This window comes from Patagioenas fasciata, chromosome 1 (assembly GCF_037038585.1).
Source record: "Patagioenas fasciata isolate bPatFas1 chromosome 1, bPatFas1.hap1, whole genome shotgun sequence".
In the NCBI taxonomy this organism is placed as follows: Eukaryota; Metazoa; Chordata; class Aves; order Columbiformes; family Columbidae; genus Patagioenas; species Patagioenas fasciata.
The window spans coordinates 65,193,801-65,211,744 of NC_092520.1; the positions used below are offsets into that span (position 1 = coordinate 65,193,801).

The following is a 17,944-nucleotide window of genomic DNA, read 5'->3' on the forward strand; positions in this document are numbered from 1 at the left end:
ACTGCTTCCTGGCATTTTAGATGGATCTCAGAGTGATTTCAATTTTGTCCGTGTCATATAACACCTCTAAATTACCAGCTTCTAAAAATGCTAATCAGCTGGGCAACAATTGTGATGACAAGTGTGGCAACCACCCCTGCCTATTTTTAACAATGTTTGGTATTTTCTGTTGTAAATCCTACTTCTGCATAGTTGTAATTCTGCCAAATGTTAACCATTTTGGCCCAAACTCTCCACAGCGGTTGACTGTGTCAGGCTGAGGGTTCCACATTCAGCCCAAATGGTCTCATCACCTCCAGGAATAATGTGAGAGTTTTTGCAGAAACAGCAGGATCCAGGCGAGGAGTTTCCACAAACTGTTTTTGGGAGCAAAGACCTGTCCTGTGGCCCCACTGGTCTGTCAAGGATGGTGTTCCTTCACAAAACAACCCCCTCTCAGCCAGGTGAAAGCATTCAAACCACCCCAAAATGACACATGCTTAGTAGAACCTTATATGAGCACTGAAGGTAAAATCTCTGCTGATTCATGCTCCAGGGTGTCCTAGCTCTGCAGGACCTCAGAGGCTGCATTTTTCTTTCTTTCCTAGTGATGGGCTCCTCTCATGTTTTTCTCTCAGGGCACAAACTTGATGTTGGACCTCCCCAGTGGTGGCTGCTGTGGCATCCTTCTGTTGGGCACTTCATCCCTGGAGGGGACTGTCCGGGACGGGCTGTGGCCTGGGGAAGATCCTCAGCCTCCAAGAGAAAATACATGAGGAGAGGCTGTGGGTAGTCTCAGCAAGGACAGGGAATGGCATTTGCCTGGGCCAAGGAGTTGGAGAGCGGCATAAGATGAGGGAGAGGGTGGAGGGGGAGGGAGGCTGATGGGAGAAAAACTGGGAGCTGAGGGAGAAATGGGACCCTGAAAACTGGAAGCCCTTGAGAGAAGGTGTGGGTACGGTTGCTGAGGGGGGCAGCTGTGCTGAGCTGAGTCTGCAGGAGTGAAGAGACTTGGTTGGAGGGAGCCTGGGGCTGGGACATGACATCCCACAGGGCAGGAGACTGCACAGGTAGAGGCTGGCACTAGGACTAAGGGTGGGACAAGGGACCCTGGCAGCAATTAACTCACTGAGAGCTGGGAATGGGCCCACCATCCCTGTCCCTCTGCTGTCAGCAAAGACCTGAGAATCCCACTGTCTTCACAACACTTGTCCTTGAAGTCAAAAGAAACACCTCTCCCACCCAAGTCTCCCTTTGCTACCACTGCTGAACATCTGCAAGGTGCAGCTGAGACTCCTAACCCCAAACAGATGTTATATGATGGAAGTTCTGTGTTTTTTTTTTTCTCTTTTAAAAAAAAAGCACCCTGACTAAAAATGTCATGTATGTAGATGCATCAAGACATCCACTACCTTAATAGAACAGAAATGTTTCACACCCATGAATATGAGATGAAGAAACAGGCAACTAAAACTACCCATGATTTCACTTTTTCTTGTGTGCAATATAATCTTTCATTAGATGATTGCACTGTATTTTTCCCATAGGATGCCTGCCTCAGTGCACAAGTTGTCCCACTCTGGATGTGAGTCAAGGCTCTGACGTGGAGGAGATACGTGGCTGCCAAAGCCACCTCATCTTTCACAGAAGCTGGAGGATGCCTAGTGGGTGACCACAGTGAAACTCACTGAGAGTTGCAGGTGTGGGGAAAGTGGCTTCTCTGACTCCTCCAGCTGCAAAGCCTCGTGCCACACTTTCCACAGAGTGAGACTCATCCCAATGCACCCCACCTGCGTAAGAGTCAGTTGCCTGGTCTACATTACTCATGCAAAGCTCTCTGTCAGTGTGCACAGTTTTGATCAGAAATGATCAGTAATTAAGGGTTGGGCTCAGTCCTGGACACAGGAAAAAAAAATCCAGCAAAATACTGAATATCTGCTTAATGAGCAAATACATGCATCCAGGACACTGGTGGAGCTACAAAAACTTGAGAAAACAGATGTATAAAGAGGCAAATTAGGCCTGCAGGTGTAACCTCCAATATGGTCCTATTTAGAGTGCTTGAGCTTGGATACTTAATGCAGGTTTCAGTTTGTCAGTGTATCACGCGCTCAGGACAGGTTTCAGAAGTCCAGTCTTGTGACTCCAGCAGGCCCCTTGTGTGTTAGCAATAAGCAGGTAGTTCTGCTTGGGGGTAGGTAATTGATGACAATGAAGCATCTAGCCCAGTTAACCACTGCTCTTGTTTAACAGTGGAGCTTTAGTTATCCATCCTTTTTCTGGCAGACTGCAGAGACCTGCACAGCACCTCTGCACACTACAAGCCAGGACCTGCTTCATCATGTTCCAGTGTCTGAACCAGCAGCCTTAGAAGGACAAATCCCTATCAGATCTTTTACCCTCCTGCTGGAAATATTGCGGGAGTCAGTTTCTGAGATGGTTAATTTTACTTTCTCAGTCCTAAGGCAGGTATTCCTAGTCAGAGGAGCACTTAACCATGTGTGTACATGTCACTGTTCAGTCAGAACTTACTCCTGGGTTCATTTTTCTGGTATCACATTCCAGGAAAGAAAAAAACCCCTTCCTCCACTTTCCCTCCTGGCAAAGAAGAGATACGTGCACAGCAAAATTGAAGTCAATGGGCATTAAGCACACGCTTGAATGCTTCCTTGAATTGGGAGCTCAATTTCTAATGTGGCAGTGATTTGTAGAAAGGATACGTGGAAACACAAAGGGGTCTATTTTAAAGGTCAAACTCGCTGCTCCCGTCTTTTTCTGCAGCACGGTTGTGGTTACAACTTGCTTGAGGGCTCCATGAAAACCACAAAAACATGGCACAGATATGCTAGTCGTGACAGTACGTCTGGATACGACCGCTTTATCAGAATATAACATGGCAGAATTAGTGCCGGTTACTATAAAAGACTCAACAACGCGTGACATGTTTTACTCAGGTTTGCATCTGGGAACAGTGCCAGGCAGTGGGGGGAACGTGACTCACACATACACACACACACATGCACGCTCAGCTCTCCTGTTTTGCTTCATGTACAGTCATATTTTCTGGAAGCGGGTGGCAAGGGTGTGCTTTGGCACAGCTAGGCAGACAGCACACCCCTCTCCCATATGAAACAACAGCATCGGTAGGATGTGGGCAAGTCTCTGGCCCAGGGCCTGCCTCATGACAGCACATCCCTGTGCTGGTCTTGTTTCTTGCAACAGCAGAAACTGGACAGAGCAGGAGGTGTAAAAGAGTGTGTGGGGCACACACAGCCTGGTGGGATATTCACTTGACAGTCAATCACTGCAACACAAAGTGACAAGGACACCACCTGGGAGATTTCTCCGCTCTGCTGCTCAGACTGCTGGATGCTTTATGGCAGAGAGCAGCTGAAGGGAGATGGTTTTATAAACCGATAGTGGGAAACTACACCCAGAAGGCAGAGATGGGCACTAACTATCCCAGCAAACTGGTTAAATGTCAAGGCTAAATGACAGAATTGCTAGGAAAAATTTCCTTTCCAATCCAGCCATCCATAACGAAGTTTTGGAAATATCAAGCAGCATAACATAACTGTTTTCCTCACTCTCCATATGCACAAAAAATGAATGAGAGCATAAGCATTAGCAGCATCTCCGAGAGGGCGAACCTCACTTCACCTTCCCATCTGACTGGCTGCAACTCCCACGAAGGGCTGCGCTGCCAGGCAGTGGAACAGGCAATTCTCCCCTTAAATCCTGAGCGTCAAGCTGCCAGCAACCACAGCCTTTTAATGCACCCCTGATGTGGCTAGTGGCACGACTGCTGGGGTTTGATCAGTAGCCTGCATGTGGCGAGTGCTGGAGCTGCAAGCCAACCTCTGTGGGAGAAGGAACGGTGCTCCGCTGCCTGCGTGAGCCTCATTTCCAATGCCGTAAATATTAAGGAATGTGCTACTTCTTCCAACCTTTCAGTGCTCTGTCTCTGTGCGCACAGATGGGCGTTGGGAGACAGAAAGCCAAGTACAGCTAAGTGCACTGAAATGCTTTGCAGCTTTTTAAAATTTCATCCAGCATCTGAATCTGTTTATCTAACCTTTTTTTTAATTTTATTTTTTTTTCTTTCTCCCCCCCACCCCCCTCGCCCCTTCTCCTCCCCTTTCTTTCTCAGAGAATTGCTCCTACTGTGGGGATGAAATGCACTAAAATGCAAGCAAGCAAAATATGGAGCTGAGTGACGCTGAACGCAAGTTCCTCCATTGCCAGATGTGAAAAGAACAAGTGGTTTGAAAAACATGATTTGTTCTTTAAAAAAATATAATTTGGGACTTCTGAGCAATTTGGTGATTTAATGAGCACAGATGGAGGTGGGATGAATTTCTAGGAGACAAGTGTTTAATGTATCTGCTCAGATTATTCCAGGACTAAGCATTATCCTGCCTAGTGCACGAAGGTAATTAATATTTCCCATTATGGGCATGAAATAACCCATATGATCAGTTAAGGAATGCAGATACATCAGTGATATGAAAGTTAATTCATAAATCAATTAGAGAATTTTGCCTGCTGTGTATAATTAGGGTTACTTCAATTATAGCTTATTTTCGGATTTAAGACTCAGGAATCAAAATGCTTAAAATCACAGTAAGTTCCTTACCACCATGTACTACAATTGGAAGTACTTACCCAGTTTTAGCAGTCTAAATCTATTTACTCCTGATTCCAGCACAGCTGAGCAGACACAGCTAACTCAGGTCCCTCTGGTTCTCTTCTGCCACTTAAAATTGTCACTATTTGGCATATTAAATAATGTGTCTGGACTTCTCTACAGTAAAGCTTTGAGAGCAGCACCGCAACAGCCAGCTCTGGAGATGTCAGGGGATGTTCTTCCCGGCTTCTTTTCATGGCTACATTTAACTAAAGGTGAAGCATTCTACTGATTTAGTTACACTGGTGCTAAATCTGGTTTATATTGATTTAGCTTTTCTTATAGCATTAATCTAAACTGATGTAGACCAAATTAAGTGCGCCTAAATAGGGATTGGTTTTTCACTCCTTTTACTAAATTGCTTTTTCATGGATTTTAAGGACAAGAGACTACTGTGATAGTCTGCTCTCGCTGCCTTCATTACAATGCTGAAGGACTTGCCTGTTACCAAGCCATTTCTAAGCCTGCTATTTAGCAGGTGTACCAGAGCTCCTTGTATCACTCACTACAATTATATTGTTTTAAATCTTTCATTGTCTCTATGATGTGTCTCCGAGGCCACTCCACTTTGCCTCAGATTTGGCTCTTCTGAAATACACTGTTACTCTGTGTTCTCCTTACCAATGTGCTGAATTAGCTCTGTACAAACAGGTCTGCCCTCCTCATGACCTACCTCCCACTTCAGTCCTTGGTTCTGCAACAGCAAGGACTTTATGTTGGACAGTGCAGGTCTAAGACCCAAATAATTTCCTAGTGATTTCTGATCTGGAGTTAGAGCTGATGCCAGTGAATCAGTTTTCAATCCACTTAGGATCTGCTGTGTTGGCTGTGTAAAGTTTACTCAGCAAGAGATTTTATGGTAACAAACCAGATACCTTAGAGTAGTTTAAATATGTTACAGTGTCATTGTTACCTTCCCAACCAGATTTCAAACTGCATTCAGTAAAACGTTGTGTAAGGTATGAACTTTCCTGTAGTATCCCTTATTGTGAGTGCATCATCTGCTCCATGACCCCACCTGAATGCAGGTGTCCAGAGGCTTCCCTTCAGCCTCTTTCATACACTCAGACAAAAATAGTTTCTTTCAAATTTCTGGAACTTTACTATTGTCCTAGAATTATTTTAAATATAAACTCCAGAGAGTTCCCTAGACTGTTTTTTGAAAACCCTTTGATGCTTTTGTAAAAAGCATGTTCTCCTCAATCACTTTTTGAGTGGCAAGCATTTCAATAGCATCATATCAGTGCATTATCTGTTCCCTTCCCAGTCCTCAAACTGCAGTCGTGTAGAAAATAGTTACCTGAAGCGAATATAACTCTGCACATGGAGACCTAGCTCTTTTCTGTACCTGTTTCTAGGCAGTTATCTCTCTCTCCATGTACTTTTGTATCTTGGTGTTCCTACTGTAAGGTACCAACCAAGGTGCGGAGCAGGCTGCTGAAATGAACTCCAGAATCACTGGTACATTCTTCTATAGAGATGAGACACACTTTTGGCAATGGGCCACTGAAGATGGCACTACCTATAAATATCCTAAATCAGGAGAAGTTGAAATAGTCTTTTGTGTTGCAGAACAGGCCAAAAAGGGCCTTGGTGAGCAACCACATCACCCCTGTTGCCCCCAAGCAGGAAGCACCAGACAACAACTCCATAAGTTTATTAAAACATAGGAATCCCACTTAAAAAGTGGCCTTTGCCACCAGCATTTACACCCTCTGGGCTGAGAAAGCACTGCTGTCCTCCATATTTAGAGCAGGGCTGTACAGTGTCATGGATAGATGCTGCTCATCACTTTTTAAAATCAATGAACATTAAACCTGCACTGTGTGTCAAATGATTTTCAATAGGCAGATGCATGTAAGTCCTGTCTTCCTAAAAGACAGCTGATCCACCTACAGTCAATCCACAGAGTAGCAAAACTTCAACAATGCACGAGCAAGTTAAACTTGCAGTCCTCCTCCAAATGCTCCCTGAGGACACAGGTGACCTGAGCAGACACACAGCTTACCTTTCCCGGGGCAAAGGCTTGGGCTCTGGCCGAATAGCTGCCATGGAAGAGAGGGGCTGCCTGGCAGGAGAAGGGATGGAAAAATTCAAATCCAAGGAGCCAGTTTTCCTGTGCAGAGGTTCCAGCCCCATGGCTCCCTGCATTTCACTCTCGATAGGGCACGAGCCGGCTCTGCCGTGGCTGGAGAGGGAGGAGAGCTCGGGTCCTACAGCCCCTTGCAGGACTCCTTCAATGGCTGCCTGGGGGTCATGTGTCGGGGACACTGATGGTGGGGATCGTGACTTCTTTTTTGTTGATGCACCTGCCAGAAGTTTCAGCAGCCCGCTCTTCTTCTCCTTCTGCAAAGGAACCAAATGAAATATGGGCGGTGAGTAGACATGCCAACTCCCTTCATTTTTCTTTCAGCAAATCTTGGCATGTGTGGCAAAACTGCCATGACTAGAGGCAGATCCAAGTAGAGCTTGAGCTTTTGGTAATGAAGATCCTACAAAAATCCCTCCCCATCCAACAGGGTTTCAACTTGTCCAGCAGAGTAAGGACTTAACATACTGCAAAGATTATCTCAGTTTTCAAGTCCATCCAGGCAATCATCATGTACCTTTTAAAAGAAATAGTGCGGTTACAGTGGGACAGCAAAGGTACAAACTTCCCATGCAGAGAAAGTGGCAACTGAGTGCTGCCCTCTCTCTTTCAGGAGAATCCTGTCCCCCGATAGAGAAACTCCTCAAAAGTAAGAAGTCAGGCCCTATGGCTAAAAACCTCTTCTGGGAAGCACAAGGGTCTGAGGAGAGATGTCAGATCCCAGTCTATAGCAAGAGAAGCACTCATCATCCCTGCCTTGTTTACCACCTGATGCAGATTTACGGTAGGGAGAATGGGCACAGGACATGGGTACAATGGTTTAATAGCTCTTTCCATAACATGCTCCCCATCATATCCTGCATCACACACCTGTACCTATTCACATCTCCCTCCCAGAAGTGGGTCACTTCTCCTTATGTGTTAAGGTAGAGGTATCACTTTGATGTTTGAAGATAGACCACAAAATTCACAATTGGCAATTGCAGTGGCAGGACATGGGAGATTTCAAAGTTCTACAAGGGTTTCTGATACAGAGGAATGAAAACAAGAAAACATCATTCTTTCAATTAATGGTAAAAAAAAAAAAAGAAAACAGTTCAGCCTGCAATACTGAAGAAACACATTTGACCTTGTGGGTTTTATAGCAGTGTGAGAAATCCTGCTGCACACTGACCTCAGGTATACACAAATATCAAGTATTAGGTCCTTCATCTATAAAGTTTTTTGGGTAGCAGGATTGCATGCAGAAACTGGCCATCCTCCCGTGCATGCTGCACAGCACTAGACTAGAGTTGCAAACAGCAATTTCCTTCTTTTTTTTTTTTTTTCAATGACAGAAGTTTTGCAAAAGGTCTGTTTGATTTCTTCCTCTTCTGTCAGAAGTGTAAGCCATTACACAAGACTTTCTTCAGAGACTCAGGGCTGTGAAGTTTAGCTATGTTTGATAATTTGTTCTATAATAGCATCCCACGGGATAAAAACTAACCCAGCAACTGCAAATGTATGGAACAGAGACTATCTCTCTGTCTTTAAGCAGGAACACTCTTTGGAAATACAAGCCAGTAATTTATTTATACTCTGTAGACAAAACGTCCCATGCAAGGTTTAAAATGATGCTCTTTTATGTGCTGACTGCTGAAGTAATTTCTCAAAGCAACTTTAAAGAATAAAAGGGCTACAATAAAATAAATATAACCTATTAGAAGATGCTTGGATTTACTACAGTAAATGTACTTGGAGTATCTGATATCTCTGCTCCAAAAGTTCTTGTTCGCACTCTTTAGCTGTCACAGAGTGGTAAGGAAACAGAAATACCTTAGATGTTAGGACATGGAAGAGCTAAAATGAAGCATAGTTGTTATTACAAAGTCCATTAACTTTTGAGGAGTAGAATCTGAACTACTCTTCAAGATCCCAGTCTCCTGCATACCACGGGTTCCAACTATATCCTCTGTTTAAAAGGGCATTTGTCACTTACAGGATGAAAGGATCCATCCTGCCAAGATGTTAATTCGGGCAGAATCCATGGAAGCTAAGGGAGTCTGGCCATATGGCACCATCAGGTCAAAAATACTAAATAAATTCCCCTGGAAACAATAAAAAAGCAGACCCAATGCCCCTGGTAAATGTCTTCTTTCCCTGATGGGAAGGGGCAGTTGTGGGAAGTGTGGCAGGTGTGCATGCTGGAATTCACCTGAAGCATCACAAAAAATAATTCAGTGATTCTCTCATTTGCTAATTAAGAAATATCTCTGCTGTCATAATTATATCAAATTTTAAAGCTCTTCATAAAATTGCAAAACTCTCCTTTCCCTGTGGTGCACTGAAACAATAGCTCTAATGATCCCAATATGCGTACTATGTCAATATGCATTTGAAGGTGTCTAAAGGTCAGTGACAGAGCACAATGGCCATTGTGGGGCTCCAGAGAAACCGCTATTGTGCAGCAGTGAGCACTTTGAGCCTCTTTAATTGGCGGCTTTGCACATGCAAAGTAACTATGTGAACTAAAGCCCTGTATAATGAACAATTAATATTCCTATGTGGTAGCAGGTTTTCTAATTTTTGCTTCTAATTTAAATACCTTGGCAAATTTTCATTAGAAAAACCTTGTGTGACTTAGACCATTTAAGGCACAGAAGCAAAAATCTTTGGAAAGGAGGAGATGCATATATTCACACTCATCTGCACATCAAAAACCAGATGAGTCTGAGAGTCGTTCCGTTTTGTTTACAGGAACGGCTTCCATTCTACGTGGTTAGCCCTGGCATAAATTTCTACACTCAAGCTACTACCCCTCAGAAAACAGAGAGCTACAATGAACTTGCTGATGTACGCTTTGTTCTACTCTAACAAAAGGAAAAATAAAGAATTGATTTTTAACCCTTCTTAGTCTATTGAGCATTTCACTAAACCTTTGAGACTAAGATCTGTGTTCTCTAGAGAGAAAAGATGACTTACTCCAATTGGTAAGCCTAGTCCTGCTAGTCAAAGCCCGAGGAGTTCCATCCTCCCCATCGTGGCCTTGGGCAAGATATTTAGAGGTGAAATGATTCTAAACCACTTCGGGTGCCTGGAGATCAGACATTACGTCCAGCTCTTGCTCCCTTTGAATCTGGCAAACCTTCTCAGCCTTCTGGTATCACATTGCCAGATCCTCTGCCGACACTGCTCAGAGTACTTCCAGCAAAACAAGGACTGTCAGGAGCTGATAATTTACTGCGATGTCTCTCGTGAGAAACAGACTGGGTTTGAACCTTCTATGATCAGCAGTTCAACCTAAACCCCTTCACGCTCCCTCCCCTGATTTGTAAAATGGGACTAAGTTAAAACTCCTCCTTGTGCCACGGGAATTCATTAGTGACTCCAGTGTTACAAAGCTGTACATTTCTTTGAGAGCAACTGGTCCTTTTCCATGGCTTTAATATTTAAAAAAAAAAAAAAAAGAAAAGATTTGGAATGGGATGTTAGCATGCAGTCCCAGTAGTGATTTATTGCAAATGTCCAAGTATTATGAATTCATTTAATATTTAGTATAATAGCAGCCATCCTTCACAAGAAATTAATTTAATATTTATATGGCTGTCCAAGACAGTCCTTTCTTCAGCAGTTTCACTGTAAATCAATTGAGCATTGCTGGGTATAAATGCTGTAGAGAAATCCATACCGATTGGTTACAGACTCTGTGGTTTTGAAAAGAGATAAGACGTTTATGGAGGACATATCTGATGACTTTCAGGAATGAAGTTTTTGAATTGAAAAAAAAGATGGTTTACTTTTTCCATTCACAGATGGCTGTTTTATTGTTTTCTAGGAAATCTGTAATCTACTGAAACAGCTGTGTAATTATTGAGTTTTCTTTGTCTAGTAGCTACATTTCCAATTGACTGCAAACAGTGTTTGACGTCCCTGCCTCCTGAACCTGCCAAGGTCAGACCTTCCCATCTGTGTTGATGGATGGATTCACAGTATGGACAGCACCTCTCCCATCTCCTGGTTACTGCCCACATGTTTAACTGAATTTAAATCGTCACCTTTGTGTTGCTCAGGTTTTATTCTAGGAAGTTCAGAATCAAAACTTCCAAACCATAGATTTCACAAGGATAACCCAAAAATCTGAAATTAGCTCTTTTAAATAAACACCAAGCTCTTTCTAGTTAAGAAAAAAAGGACTGTAAATACAGACAGTATAGGCAGATCAGAATTTCTTACTTCTCTAGCAAACACTATGCTTGAGACTTTGTCCCTACAGTGCAGCACAAAGGAATCTCGGTGGAAATCAGTCTCTGGCAGCCCAAGGATGGGATGGGCAGTATCCCTGTGACCCTAAAGCAGACACCTGGGGAAGCCAGCACTTGGGCAAGTGTGAGTTTCCCTCAATATGTTGCTGTGGGAACGTTTGGAACAGTGAATACAGTCTGAGCTTAAGAACTCACAAAGGACTTGATCAAAATTGAAGTCTCAGATATGTAAATGTTGAAATATTTTGCTTCACAGTAATTGGGGATGATTTTTCCCCTCATTAATAACCCTACTTGAAGATAATAACTAGGTCTTCTTTCAGCTTCAGAGATGAGATGAGCACAGAATGCAGCTACTGCATTGATGACTGAGTGATAACGGAGTCCCCTGTCTGCAAAGTAATAATCATGCTATAATCCAAATATCAATTATGGGTACTGGCTATAGTAATACAGTTTTGTTTTTTTTTGTAAACCATCCTCATCAACAGAAAATTCTGGTTTAGTTTTCTTCATCTGCAGCTCCTAATACTTAATTTCCTACCTATCCAGGCTCATTAAACAAATGAGGAAACCTTACTGCAGCTGACAGAAAAACTGGCTCCAGCCATTGAAATGAGGTAATTTCTCATGCGACACCAGTTACATCAACAGATAAGAGATCCGGAGGGAGAAAAAAGGTTTCATTTAAAAATGAAGAAAAGAGAAACAAAACTGATTAAATGCTGCCCTGAGCCCTAGAGAACAAATGAGGAACTCATCCATCAGTCAGTACCCCCAAACCACCACTTTTATTGCTTGTTTAACTTGGTTAGTACTTGTTTCAGTAAACTGAGGTTAGTGTCTGCAGAACAGTGCCTTTTTATTCTAATGCCAACTTGGCTACTGGTGAGTGATGCTCGCATTGAAAGAGTAGGTGGTATTTTGGATTATGTCTCTCACAAAAAAAGCTATTTGGGTTTTTAAAATCTGTACAATTATTTGACTTGAGATTTTGATAATTATTTTAAAAGCACAAGAGCATGATCTCAGAGGAAAACTTCAGGTCTGGGATGTCTTTGGAAATGTATTTATCATTTGCAGTTTGCCGCTATTTCTCGTGAGGCATAGATGACATAATGAACAAGACAACAGTAATTATTCACTATACAATTACTTCTGATTTTGGGGAAAGACTGGTTTTGTATCATGTCTTGTGTGGAAATACTTGCCAAAGATTTAGTTTTTAATGGAGACAACTGCTTCTGGTCAGAAGTTCATTATTATAATCTCAGTATACAAGTTACATGCCAAGGAACAAAAAGGATTTTAGGATCACAACATCATTAGCTTTAAAATCCCGGTGATAGTAACATGCACACATCCGTGCACAAACATATTAGACATATAGTCACTAATTTGAAGATAACTAGTATTAAAGCCAGGGGAATATAAGTAAAATGTTTTGCAGCTAGACCTGACTGGGAATTTCAAATGTTTTGAAAACAAAACTGAGAAGAGGAAATTAGTGTTCAAGTCCCAGTACACCAAAGCACACAGGCACCTCATCATGTGCTTTTGTTGAACCGGGGCAGATGTAAGGCTCTAGAGATTGCTAAAAAAGATAAAGCGTGAATCTAAAGATATATTTGAATATTCAATTTAGATAGAACATTAGATCTTTCAAACACTGGAACAAAGTTGAAGGCTAGCTCGAAGGGCAAAAAAAATGGAAGAGGAAGCAGAGAGTCAGGGAGCTTCCTAGAGGCTGCTGAGTTCATAACAGGCAGAAGGTAAAAGGAACCCTAACACGATTAATGGTAAATGAGGGACAGATTATCTGCTACATGGATATTGTCTCATTTCTGTGTTCAATGGAGGGAGAAGCTGATGAATGGGTAGTTTTGTATTTCATTGCTTTTCCTGGTCTGGTATGTAGTGAGCAGGTGATAATTATGAAAAGGGTGGAAAGTTGTTAAGACATACAACTTACTCCATGCCCAAATAACAGTTTTTAGTGACATTTTTTAGAGGGAACAGGTGAAACAGAGCATCAAGGAACTGAAAACTACTGCTGTGATGAAATAACTCAAAACTGTGTACTGGTAAAGTGAAACGCAGGGACAAGACCAAAGAAGGTGATGAAACCATGGTTCTCATGAAGACTTTGGAAACATTTCCACTTACTTCCAAGCAGCCACTATTTCTAGAACTAAGCTCAGATGGACGTGTTTTAGTCCTGATTGTCATCCATCTCTTCCTTTGAAGTGTGAGCAATGTCTTCGGAAACACAAAGGAAGGAAGTAGGCATGATATCCTTGTATGTATTTGACATTCAGCTCCCTACTTCACTCAGCAGTCCACTGGATTTTTGATTATCCTAAAATGAGTAAGGGAACTCCAGCACAAAGCATTGAGATCTCCCCTTCTCTGCTCCACCCTTCTGCCCCTGCACAGCATTTACAGAGAGGTGTAAAGCATACATACTCCCCCATCTCATTTGGGGATAAAACTCAATCAAGGAGTTTCATGCAAGTGCTTCAAGGGTGGGATGCCCAAGCATGAGCAAGTGTTCCTTCTCAGTCATATAAGACATCCTCATCCTTTACTTCTGGAAGCTAAGCGTGGCACCCTGCAGAGATGGGCACATGTTGTGAATACTAAGTGGAAACAGGTAACTTCCTCAGAGTGAAAAAACAAGATTCAAGCCACCCTGCCCTTACCAGTATCTCCTGCTGGCCGAGACACCTGTTCTACTTGTCAGATTTTGTGAATTCCATTGTCTAGGCACTGAATTCTAACCCCACATTATATGAGAATGATGAATTCCAGTACAAAGCCAGAGGCTTAAAGATAATAAACCTCCATACTCAGAAAAAGTTAATGCCCATTGTGAAACTGGCCAAAAAGTGAATGCAGTGTGCACTGTGTGAATACAAATCCCAAGTATTTCCATGCTACTATCCACTCTAAACTGCCTATTTTCACACCCAAAGGGAGTACCTCCTAAACCCTGATGCTCAGTAGTGTCAAAAAGGCAAAAGACAAGATTTGGAACTGTTAGGAAAGGTCTAGAGAAAGAAGTAAAAGCCATCTGTGGAAAGCAGTGCTGCAGGAAGCCCTGCCATACCCACCTTCCTGAACTCTGTGTTCTCTTCTGGCCACCTCAACTGGAATAGGATATTATAGAACTATGAACAGCACAGAGAAGGGAATTGAGGACCATGAGAGGTGTGGAACAACTCCTGTATATTGGAGATGCTCATCTGGAAAGCAGACAACTAACAGGAAATATGATAGTGGCCTACAAAATCCCTGCCTGCACAGAGAACATAATTTGGGAACAGACTGGTTATTTCCCACAATATAAGAATTAGGGAGAACCTAGTGATGTTATCAAGCAAATGGTCAAAACTAAAAAATAAGAAGCACTTTTTCACACAACACATAATTAAATGGAGACTTGCTGCACACAACATTGTGGAAGCCAAAAGTATGAACAGGTTCAAAGGGGATTAGACAAGTTAATGGAGAACAGATCTAGTGAGGGCTATTAAAATAACGGTATGAATCCAACCTCCACTCCGGGAAGTCCCAACAGGTAAATGAAACAGCGCATACAGCATACACAGGGAGACTCCACCTTGCTATAAAGAGATAATAAAAACATTGAGAATGATTGCTGTGACAAAAAAAAAAAAAAGGCAGCTATCTGGGCAAGAGCATAGGAAACAGGACGAAGCCAGGAATGAGCCCTCCCATGTGCCCTCCCAGCTTTGGGAAATCAGCTGTTCAGAGACTTCCTCAGCTGCAGGGGTCTGAGAGAGGGCAAAAGGCCGGATGCAGTGTCAGCCAAGTGAGAGACACAAAAGGTTGGGAACTGTAACCCCAGAGCACTTTCACAGCCCTGCAACTGCTGTTTGGATTCCTCATCTCCATCTCTGCTGTGCAGAACATTGTGGATCAAGGGCTGCAGCACTCACCCTGCAACAAGGAGCCACAAAAGTGCTGGTGATGGGGCTGACAAGGCCCTATTGCTTCCCAGAGCCCAGCTTGCTTCCTAACCTGGTGTTGCACCACCTTGGTACATACCAAGGGCTTCCTTGGAGCTACCATGAGGGTCTCCTACATAATGTTATACCATGTCTCAAAGAGCCACCCTAAACTGAAGCCCAGCAAATGTTAAGCCTTTATTTTAATACAAATCAAATATGACTAGGTGATTTAGGCAACTGTGGTAGATTAAATGTACTTTGCTGACAATTAAATTGAAACACCTGGACAGAGAATGAGCATCCTTCTGAAACTTTAAATTAATTTATTCAAACTAGAGGAGAACCTATCACAGCTTTACTGACAGCACAGGATTCTGAAATGAGAAGAACTTATATAAATACATTTACTGTTAGACAAACTGATTAGAATTAGTGTTTTTAAATGACATGATTTAGACTGACTGCTTAGCTTGCTGCACCTTGTCTCTCCTAAGGAAGTGAAAAGGATTTATTGGTCCTGGGGAGCACTGGGACCAACACTCACATTCTGCAGAAAGCCAGAGCAAGCTCAGCCATTGAACACCTGAATGAAAAAGAATCGATGACAGAAGTCAGGATGTGCTTTGATACACTCTATTCTTACGTTTAGTTACTTCTGGCTCTCCCCATTCACAAGGGATGGATTTAATTTCAGAAGCAAACATTGGATGGTCTTGCTTTGTAATCTTATTAATTGACAGGCAAATGAGACTTGTATTTTTATGGAAAGCAGAAACATGTAGTTTTGGATTAGTGGAGGTCATCTTGTCCCTTGTTGCTGATGTATCTATTCCCTCTTGGCTGATATTGTTGCAGCAGCTGTGCCACCTCAGGCTGTAATTTCAGCACTTCCGACAAACTAAATGGCATTGGGCTGGGCTGTGCTCAGAGGGAAGATTACTTGTAAAAATTCAGGCATCACGGGAGGTATATTCTTCTCTCAAAATCAATTCCCCATGGAAGAAAAAAAGAGCTGTCTGTGGACAATGAAAAATTGCCAGGATTTGCGTGTACTAGACACATTACAGTGAAATCATTCCTACAAACAACTCATCAGTTCATAAAAGATGCGTTTAGCCTGAGACTGAGGAGTCAGATGAGACTGACAGAACATAACACACCCTTTTGGACTGTGGCCTAGAGGTGAAAAAAGCAGCAGCTCAGGGAACATATTTCCGAAAATAAGCTGGGCTGTGAGCTGCTGCTGCGGTAGCCTGGACTGATGAGGGGTAGGAATGAGCAGGGCCTTGATGGTTCTCAGATGGTCTGACATTGCAGATGCAGGTCCTTGACACCATCAAAGCCATGGGCATGAAAATTTCTATCTCTCTGAAGGGTTCCCTCAATTTTTGGCAGCTCCCACAGCATCAAATCTGGGCATGCAAAAAATGATTCCTAATATATTTCATACCTTAAAAAAAATTAAGGATTTGCCCCTGCTTCCCCCTGCTCTCATGAGAGCGTGTCTCAAACAAGGCAAGTGATGCTTTATTAGCAATGAGAAATACCAACATGCCCAAGCCATTGGCTTCTTTTCTGGGTGGAAGGGGAAGTTCAGCCTCTCAACACCCATGGGGGTGCAGGGAATCCCAGTTTCTTTGTGTCCCGGGTGCTCTGAAGCCCAGGTGCTCTGTATCTGTGGGCATCGCAGGTCTGGCTGCACCCAGCAGCACCTCACTGGTACAGAGCTGTTGCTCAGCGCGCTGAGGTGCCATCGATTATTAAGGTGTATAAGCTTTGCAGGTAAAGCAGCCGAGGTTTCTACAACATCATCTGTCAGCTGTGCTACAGGTATTTTCAGTCCTACTATGTTTCCAAGTGATGCCTTGTTAATTACTTCTGGGACACGCTGTGGTGGCTGAAGTCCTTTTCTCTTATACAGGCCAATTGGTCAGGTATGCTCTTTAAAAAATGAAGAGAGAATCCCAGAATGATTTTAAAAGATTGTAAAGTAAGTGGCTGTCAGTGTCAGAGGAATGCCCAGGCATGTAAAAGACAATTTCTTTGATAAAGTGACCAAGGCACTGTGGTTTTCCAAATGTCATGACACTTGGACTGTAATTACTAGTAAGCTTTTCAATAGCTAAAGGCTTGCTAGAAGCTACTTAAGCCCTGGCAGCATTTGTAATAAAAACATCCTCTCTTTAGCAAAAATCATATTTCCTCTCCTTTCCTTGTTTCATCTTTTTGTTACTTAAAAATTAAATATGGTTCTATCAAAGAACATTTGCTAAAAAAACCTCCCAATATTCTTACACTAAACTCAGGTCTTTAGGAGTATAAAATTCCCCCTTCTTAAATTAAAGAGCTGAACAAGAAGGATCGTCAATGAAAAATAGAGCTAACCAAAGGGAACAACCAGGGTATAAGAAGGGGAGTCAATAGTACTATGGCTTTTTTTCCTTTTGCAGTAAGCCTTGTTTTACATTGCAATCCTATCCCTCTATTCCATCTTCCCTTCCTTTGTCTTTTTTACCCTCTTCTTTTTCCCTGACACATGACCTGCAGGTATGACCATATAATTAAATGCAATTGAGTTACACTGATTTAACTAATTACCACCTGTCACATGTGCCATCTAAGCCAATGTTCTCCATTTCCTCATCCTACCCCAACTGTGAGACAAAACACGTTACCTCGAAAGTCAGGCTTAAGTTGACTTGAGTAACTCCAGATGTCCAAGGACAAGCTTTACACCAAAGCTGGTAGTATGATAATTTCAGTGGTGTGACCAGCAAGCACCATCTCATGCGCATTACACACATAGTCACATCTGTAACCTCAAGACCTCTCTGGACATGAATTTTTTGCTTCTCTGGAGCATGCTAGCAATGAGGCAGTGACATCTGGTCAGTGTTTTCACGTGTGACTACTGCAGAAATAATTAGCAATGACAACACACACACAGCATATTCCTCTTTGCCAGCCAGTTGAC

General features: G+C 42.7%; 1 protein-coding gene across 1 annotated transcript in view; it reads right to left on the bottom strand.

The window, feature by feature from the left end:
* SH3RF3 (SH3 domain containing ring finger 3) overlaps positions 1-17,944 on the bottom strand; it is a 258,423-nt gene that overhangs the window by 6,318 nt on the left and 234,161 nt on the right. Inside the window, exon 9 of the mRNA XM_065829568.2 lies at positions 6,675-7,012. Coding sequence (XP_065685640.2) covers positions 6,675-7,012 — 338 coding nt within the window. The remainder of the gene's footprint in view (positions 1-6,674; positions 7,013-17,944) is intronic.